The sequence below is a fragment of the Astyanax mexicanus genome, chromosome 14 (genome assembly GCF_023375975.1).
Source record: "Astyanax mexicanus isolate ESR-SI-001 chromosome 14, AstMex3_surface, whole genome shotgun sequence".
Taxonomy (NCBI): Eukaryota; Metazoa; Chordata; class Actinopteri; order Characiformes; family Acestrorhamphidae; genus Astyanax; species Astyanax mexicanus.
Window position 1 is genome coordinate 23782549 of NC_064421.1, and position 9092 is coordinate 23791640.

At 37.7% G+C, this 9092-nt stretch overlaps 1 protein-coding gene across 2 annotated transcripts; it reads right to left on the reverse strand.

Moving 5' to 3' along the window:
• Window positions 1-354: 354 nt before the first annotated feature.
• On the reverse strand, window positions 355-8964 carry LOC103043329 (MAP3K12 binding inhibitory protein 1). Of its 2 annotated transcripts, none has more exons than XM_007252553.4 (9): window positions 8749-8964; window positions 7198-7314; window positions 6839-7069; window positions 4476-4572; window positions 3710-3775; window positions 3435-3587; window positions 3170-3264; window positions 822-860; window positions 355-729 (listed from the first exon to the last, which is right to left on the reverse strand). In XM_007252553.4, exons 1-9 carry the CDS (start codon window positions 8908-8910, stop codon window positions 622-624), a joined length of 1068 nt encoding a protein of 355 aa, XP_007252615.3. In that variant the 5' UTR covers window positions 8911-8964; the 3' UTR covers window positions 355-621. The 2 variants fall into 2 exon arrangements, with proteins under 2 accessions (XP_007252615.3, XP_007252614.3); XM_007252552.4 differs by having other exon boundaries at window positions 3170-3267.
• Between the last annotated feature and the right edge of the window lie 128 nt (window positions 8965-9092).

Consider the following 9092-nt stretch of genomic DNA (forward strand, 5'->3'; position numbering starts at 1 on the left):
TTTTTCTACATCGCGAGGCACTTGTTTATCTTTACATTCTAAAAATGAATAATTTGCCATTAAGTAGGTGACAGTAGCTGTGATAGCAACAGTGATGCTCTTTTCCAGGATGGGATTTAATAAACTGAATTTTGCACTGTGAAATGATGACAGTAAAGAGGAAAAAAGATGCTCTTTTGTCAATGTAGTTCTTTTAATATATGCTATATATGCTTTTTAATTCCCTCTCCACATCCAAGAACAAAAGCACAAAGCACAGCTCTAAGATTAAAAGACATATTTCAAGGCTAAATATCATAGAAAGGTCCTGTGAACATGAAGAAAAATGTGTGTAGAAAAATAAAATAGTCAGAGTACTTCATACAGAAAAGATGTATTTACAAAAATGAAAAATGACAGCATGACTTTCTTTTCTTCTCTCAATTACTACATCAGTTATACCGCACTCTCCCTTTTTTCAAATCTATAATACAAAGTCACTGCAGACAACTTTAGAAACACACAGAAATTACACTGGTTCCTACCACTGCTTCACGTTGACATTGACAGAAGAGCTTTGCATACAGAGTTAAATGCAGATTAAATAGCGAAGGCCGTTCTTGTGTACGCGGTGCGCATTTGTCAAAAGGTAAACTCCCTCGCTTCTGCCGACTGGAAGTCAGTCGCTCTTTTTAGCAAGGCAGTTTTAACTGCATTGATCTTCCCATCCAACTCAGTCAGACTGTAACTCTGAAAATATAAAAAAAGAAATGTTTAAAAAGGTCTGTTCACCCATTCATGAATGCCAATGTGTCATAGCTCTCTGCAATGCAAATGCTCACCTGAGAACCTGAAGCCTTTGGACGTTTGTGAGAGTAACTCTGGAATAAAAAGTAATGCTGATTAGAATCGATATCCTAAAAAAATTGCTCCGATTTTCTCAATTAAATATTAAAAAACAATACATGTTATTTAACCTTATTACGGACACAGTGATGCACTGTTCTAATTTTCAGACAATTCAAGACTAAATCATTAACATTTCCAACCAACTACATTGTGCATGTGGAAATGCTCTTACTTGAACTATTAAACATATCTTGATTTTAGTAGTGTCAGCAATCTTTACGACCATCGGATGCATCTTTCAACAAGATTTTCTAACAAATGAAAAGCTACTCACTGCATCAGTTAGTGTTACATCACTTGTTGCCAGCTGAAACACAATCACTTATGAGGTAATTATAAAATGGGAGGTTCTTGTATATGTGCTTAGTTATATTCATGATCCATGGCCATTGGCATATATATATATACAGCACTGGAAGAAAATAAGAGAGCACTTAAAAATGATGATTTCTTTAATTTTACCAAATTAAGAGTGGCATAAAGTTATCCAAAAGCAGTGTGGAGGAGAACATGCCAAGATGCATGAAAACTGTGATTAAAAAACAGGGTTATTCCACAAAATATTGATTTCTGAACTCTTAACTCTCTTAACTTTATAAATAGGAACTTGTTTTCTTTGTATTATTTGAGGTCTGAAAGGGGTCTGGCCAGGGGAATTTTATTATGAAGTCCAAGATATGGGAAAATATGGTACATTTTGATGATGTATATGATATGAGTTATAAAGGTCAGAACATTGGCCAACATGGGCCAAATATCCATCATGTTACAGTTACAGTAGCATCAGGTCAAAGGGCACCAGGGAAGACGATTAATCAGAATTAATTTTATTTAGCACATTAATTTGACAGCTATAATATACTTGTTTTTTTTAAATAGCTACATACTGCTGTATCACTGCCAAACATTCTTTCAATCACATTGTCTTACGCACATTCTGTCAAACAGGGTGTGATTAATTGCTGAATCTAGAGTGTCCAAATGTTTGCATTGATTCTATTGTTATGTTATGAAAGACAGTAACTGTGCAGTAACTGTGTTGCACTGTACATTAGATGTACAAAAGCAGTTTTTACTACTTCTGGATTTAAAAAAAAAAGCATGCAACAATAACAAATATGAAATATGACCAAAGATGTCCAAATTTGGCATACAAAATTATGTACTATTAGATTTAATAGCAGTTGACATAACAGTCAAAGCTAACTGTCATCAGCAGTAGCCAGGCAGGCCAGTCTCAGCACAGTACTGATTAGCACTGTGCAGAAGAGGCCATCAACATTCACTCTGACACCCAGTGTCCTCCTCATCTATTCTGTCTGTCCTCCTCATCTATTCTGTCTATCTCCTCGCTCATCAGCTTCTAGCAACTCAGCTTAATTTCAATCACTTTTCAGGGTGGATATAAACACATTTGGGAACGAGATCAATTGGCCCCCACCACAACTGTTTTAATTAATTCACTGGACTCGCTAAAAGCAATGGCACAAAGTAAAAAGATCAGCATATTTTACAGTGTACTCAATGCCCCACTTTATAGGCTCTACACACACACACACACACACACACACACACACACACACACACACACACACACTTACTAAAGGACATGGAAATCAGTAGCTCTCAGCTCAGCACTGAACTGAGTGAAGCCAGTGTGAGGAGGCGTAGAATGGTTCAAGAGCACTTACTCAGCTAACTTTGATGGGCTACAATCTGACATGGATAACAAATTCTGAAGAGAGGGGAAAAAATATCACTCATATCAGCTTTTAATGGCTTTGAAGAACTCTCTGGTTGACTGTCGTGAGTGGAGGGAAAAAACACACATAAGCCAAAAGTCTGCAGGATGGCAAGTATATGTATACTGTAAGAGAATGAGTAGCATGCAGAAGCTAAAGTGGTCACGCTCTTCAAAAGCTTCTGGCACCGGGAAGCCATTCTATTAATGCAAATGTAGGCAAAACCTTCAAAACATTGTCTTTACACACAATGTACAATAGCTCGAAGTTTATGAAATACGTCATTTACCTTTACAGTCATTTCATTAGGCTGCGTGCACTGGCTTCATAAACCAATAAAGACATATAGGATTTGATATATTAAGGGTTCTCTCTTGATACTTGAAGCAGGATTCAAAAGAACAGAAATTACTCCTTCCTACCAACTGATTTGAAACTCCACAGTGCTGTGCTCCACAGAAGAATTCAATTTGTATTTATGTTGTTCGCCATATAACATACAAACACATCCTCTCCATTCCCCCTCCACAACTACTCACCATGGAGTGGAAGTACTCCGGGGAAAGACCCTCGAGTTCCAGGATTCGATCCTCTAGCTTCTTCAGCCGCTGGTAAATGCTTTGAGGGACAGGACCTGCTACAAAACAGAGATATAAAACAAAGGAGATTCTATATAATAATTATATTTTTTTTCAAAGATTTAGCGTACAACTATTTTCATTAGATTGCAGGCCATAAAACCACATATATCATCATATGATTTTATATAAAAGCTAAAATTTATTTGCAACCCTGCTGGCTCACCTGCAGGTAGCTTCAGGTGGGCCTCTATGTTGTGAAGCCGCTCCTCAATGGCGGGGTTTCCACAGTCTCTGTTGAACAAGCCGTGTTGCTGCTCTCCCTGCTCAGAGTGCCCTCCTCTGGTCTGGGGCCCATAAGTATTTACCACTCTTGTCACTGCATGGTCAAAGAATGAACAATATAGACTGCACCTCCAAACAATTTGCACTTACTTGCAAAAAGCAACTTTTTGTTAGCTGTGCTTGACAGAATAAAGAGTGAAAGACAATGTGTCTGACCTTTGACATGACTCTTGAATCCAGGATATGGTGTAAAGACGGCATCTGTTCTGGCACAACTGTTTTCTGAAGAGAATTAATGAACCATTGAATAGGCAGTTCATGAACAAGAACAAAGAAGGTTCACTTAGAACCCCTCCTATTTAAGGCCTATTCACCCCAAACACACGTTTTTATATATTTAGAAATATAAATACAATTTTTATAGTAGTGGAACACCAAGTCTGACATTTTTTTATAGAACATCAATAGATAGAATGTTTAGTCCTGCTTTTAGTTTAGCTTTTTTTTCCCCTCCTTCAAACAAGTATTTATTATTGAGACAAGCAACAATTTGCAGTGTTATGTGGACATAAACAGACTTCTTTTTTTAAAAAGAGAGAAATTACATAGACAACAGAGCTATGAGTCGTCAGCCTTTTTAACACATTTATACAACACAGAAAAAAGAGCAAGGTTCTTAAAAAAAAAAAACGAATAATCTTAATCTTGCAAATATGAATGGCGTAGATCTATATAATTCCTGGAAGATGTCATTAACAAAATATAAATGGATTATGGCAGTTATTTGAGCATTACGAAGAATCCAGTTTTATCAGACCAAAACTGGTCATATTTTCAGGCTGCAATTTTAAAGGCAAGTACTGCCGGCTGACCTCTTGCCAGAGGAAAATCAGCACTCTCCCAAACATTGGCAGTCACTCAGTGGACCTCCCACCTTTCCGCCTCCCCCCACATTGCACCTCTGGTGCCCTCCCATTCTCACCCTGATTGCAGTCGATCACATTGCAAAACTCCCGCACGTTGTTTTCATTGATCTCCAGCTGTTTGCGCTCTATAAATGCAGATATCCTGCGTTCAATCTGTGAGAGAGAGCAAGAGAGCGAGAGAGCAAGAGAGCAAAAGAGAGAGACAAAACAAGAGTGCCGAATTGATGAGCTATTGAGAGAAATCAATCCACACTCGTCTTTTTGCTGTTTAGTGATAACGAGGAACAGAATGTTATGGGGGTTACATTCATAACAAGTGACAACAGTGGACATAATTACGCCAACTATCAAAACATTTTATACTCTCAGCTTTTCCAGACAGCAGAGATTGCCCTGGCCATTTATTATAGCTGTCATAAATAACTAAAAAAAACAATAAAAATAAAAAGCCTCGTTGTCTTTCACCCACATGCAATTTCACAGAGTAATGAGCATCCACTTCATAATGCAGCGAGGGCCTGGACCTCTCTCACAACTCTCCAACAGGGCCGCTATTCATTTCTCACTGAGGGAGAGCAACCGCCAAGAGAGCACTCCATTCAGATTGGTCTGAGTTACCTTCCAGACCCACAGCAAGAATCAGAACAGTTCAGTCACCACATAGGAGACCACCTAGGGTTGATTAGATTTAGACAAGCAACAGGTATTGTTGGACAAATCAACCTTAACTGCTTTTGAACACATGGCCACTTAACAGTGAACACTGATTAAAATCAATAGTGTGAACAATTAGAGCTCAAAGGCTCAAAGAAAATAGATTTAGCATTTAATTGGTTTCAACCTTGATAATCTTTATGTATGGTGTCACATTTCATGTCATTTTTTCCATTTCAACTTCATGATAAAGTTCAATTCAGCCGGATTTTAACACTAAACTCTAAGCTGAAACAGCTGAATCATATGAGCTGTTGCCTATAAGAATTAGATAAGAGCTGCTGTTGCTGCTGTATACTGTTGCTGTAATGGCAATAGGCTCATCTTACAAAAAAAAATGTTTTGACATTGGCTGAAGGTCTGCAAATAAAGCTAACTGATGCCTACAAAGCAGAGTGAGGCTCAAAAAACACTTACAGCTTACAAGAGTATTACATTTTTCACTGCCAGAAACAGAATTAATGGCAATTCAAGGGTTCTTTGGAATGCATGGCCAACCAAGACCTTCAGGAACATGGCACAGATGACAGAGGAAAAATAGATTATTAACACGTACAAAGCAATGGGCAATCATAGGCATTGCACTAAATCACTGAGGGAGTAGGAGGGCCATTCTTTCCACCCAAGGAACGCTAGGCCAATTGTGTTGTCTGGGACTCCTGGCCACAGATAACTGTGCCATCAGAAGGTCAGAAGGTCGCACACTATAATATGTAAACTATACAATAATTCAACAAAGGTTTTAATACAATAAATAATAATATGCATGACAATTTGAAATTCATTATGGTACAATTTAGCCACACAGTTTTTATGACATCACAGTTAATCCCCTTTTTGCCTGGCCCACACTACAGGATAACTGGGCCGATTATGATGCCGAGTTGTCCTTCCCACCATTTACAAAAAGTCTCCAGATTTCAGGGTGATTGTAAATATTTGAGTGTTAATATTTATGTTAATTATTTATTTATTTATTATTTATTTATTTTTATTTTTTTGCATTAGTTACTTTTATTTTGACATGGTCTGTTTGGTGTTTTTGAGTTGTCTCCATACTCTTGTGGCTGTCCATGTCAGCATGTAAGGTAAAATGTTAAAAAAATTACAAATTCTGCTTTTTGTATTGTAAACAGTGTTTTTTTTTTTTTTTTTTTTACTTTAATTTATTGCCTTTGCATATGAAAACTTGAAAACTCTGGTCCACATGCTATAGCATTTATCGTACTTGCTAAATGAACAGAGCTAAATGTAACATTCCACTCTTGACTAACTGCAGTTTAGAAAGTTTTTTTATGCTGAGGCTTTACCATGTTTCAGTAGATTCTCACACAGGATGGCAAAACTCTGCATTCCATATTTTTATAAATAACTTTGCCTTACTGTCTGAATTTTCTTTCTTTAAGTCACATGATGTACATGATACAAATAGGGCCACATAAAAATATATATTTCACATAGATAATGTTTACTTTGTTCATTTTAATCTACTCAAATGGAATGCACATCAGACAATTTTTATTTAGTGATCCATTTTAAATGATCATTTTTAAATATTTCTACTACAAAATAATTTAAATTCTAAATCAGTTACGAATAACTCCACTAAAGCTATTATACCAGAACGAGCAACAATGAGCCACTTTCTGCATAATTCCTAATCAATGCATTGCTATATTGTGCATAAGATGTGCAAATATTTTACCTCAGCCTTGCCAGCTTTAATCTGAATACTGCTGTCATCAATCTGGGTCTTCGCAGTGTCTTTAAGGGCAGTGTGGTCTTGTGATGTGGTAGAAATTTGCCCTGGGTCTATCTCCATTTCTTGGTCAGATGTTGTTACCAACTCTTTGCTGGATTTCCTGGTTGTTTCTCTACTGGCTGATGTAGACTGATTTTCCAATTCCACAATATGTTTCAGGTTTGAGGATATTAGCTGAAAAACACACAAACAAACCCCATAAAAAGCTACAGTTGGTAAACCGTACCCAATGACCGTACTGAATGACTGATTTGACTATGACAATAGTCTTTTTCTGGGAATATGTCATAAAATGTATTTACCTGTAACTTGGAGATGTGTTGTTGTAAACAGTTGTACACATGGGATGGTTTCAGGTCAGCAACATTAACTGCATTCACGTTGGCAGTGATGCTTAAAACGCTGGTGCATAATTTTAGCTGGAAAACAAGTACCAAGGAGCTTAAGTATAATTCTAGTGTCTAAATATTTACCATTTAATTTAAACTTGTGGTAACAAGGTTAATAAATGCCAGCTCCCTTTTTGTACTATGTACAAAAACAATGTCTACCAAACTCCAGCTTGTTTGATTCACCTGATTAATACACTAATGGGAACTATATAGTATTGTAAATGTTACCAGACTTAAACCACTTTTTTGGGATGTTAACATACTATGTAATTAATTTTAATCTTTCAAGCCAATCTGAAGCATCCAGCTTTTTACACTCATGTATAGACATCAGGGGTACTAAATAGTAAAGGGCAGAAAAAAACAAAAATATTAGATTAAAAAAAAGAATGTAGCAGTTAAAAATACATTGCCCATGACAGACTAGGGTTAAGTTACCTGGCCAGCCAAGCACACCAACCTGCACTAATAGGTATTGTGGTATGGGTGATATGACCTCAAATCAATATCAGGATTAACAATTATCTTTGTTTGTGTAAAACATACTGATAATAAATTACACATTGTAGGTAAAATGATAACCCATATTTTGAGATCAGGAAACTTGTTTATGCCAAAAGAGCCCATGGTGATGTATGTCACAGACCCTTTAAAATTTGTTTCTACTGCAACCTGTAATGTTTAATTTATTTTAGCTTTTAACTCATGAAGTTCCTAAGTGACATATACAGAACATCCTAAGAGCATAAAACTAGCTCCTTTAAAAATTAGTTTTGTTTTGACAACTGTCCCACCCATCCGGATGTCGAGTAGAAAAGCACATATGCCACATAGTGGCAATCATAGTGGCAGCACTAAAGCCCCCTTGAGCACTTTTCAAAGTTCTCAGTGCCTCGTTTTAAATGTCAGGGCGCTCAGAATTCTATCAATGAAGTGTGCAGCTATTTTAAGCTTGTTAATGGTGTAAAAACAGTGATTTCTCTGCATGGGCAATGCTGTGCCATATCACTAGCACTGTAAGCCTTTTGGGAGCTTCGGCTAAAAGTGCTGCCTTTCAGAATGCTGGGGGTGAACCGAGTTGGACTATTTAACAAAGGTTTGTAATCTTTATCATGTTTCACTACAACTCAAGTCTATTTCACAAAGGATTTCTCCTTTACACTGTGTATTGAACATCCAGTCCTCACACACGTGCAGGAAATCTGCAGCAGTGTTTTAACTAGCTGCCAGTACACAGTCCTGGTTTGTAAGAACATAACTAGCTAAAAAGCTAACAGACAGCGTGTACACGGGTGTAGATTTCCAGCACGTCTACACCCTGAGTCCAGGCGCTGTCTGTGTGTATGGGTATATTTGTATTTGAAGCGACAAACGACTGTAGTTACGGTAATAAACTGCATTCAGCTCTTGCTATATATATATTCAGGTGTAAAACTAGAAAAATACGTCAGTATAACCAACCTCACAGCCCAGCTCAGTGAGAGACCCGAGCAGGGAGGAGAAACACTGTCTGAAACTCTGGTTAGGAGTCTGGTTGGGTCCCTCGTTAGGGCGCATTTCTCCGCTCCTGCTCTCTTGTTTACTTTCCTCGCTGGACTGCAGACCCGCTCCATTCGCCGCCATTGCACTTCCGTGTCCCTCCGCGCTGCTGATTGGTGGAAACTCAACCGGAAGTGGCTGCTAGGAGACGGAGAGAGAGAGCGAAAGACAGAAGAAGAAACCAGTAAACTCCAGTATAACGTACTATAAATAACCAGTGGTGAGTCTTTCCCAGTTCTGCCTCCTCACTTACTCCAACCCAGGGC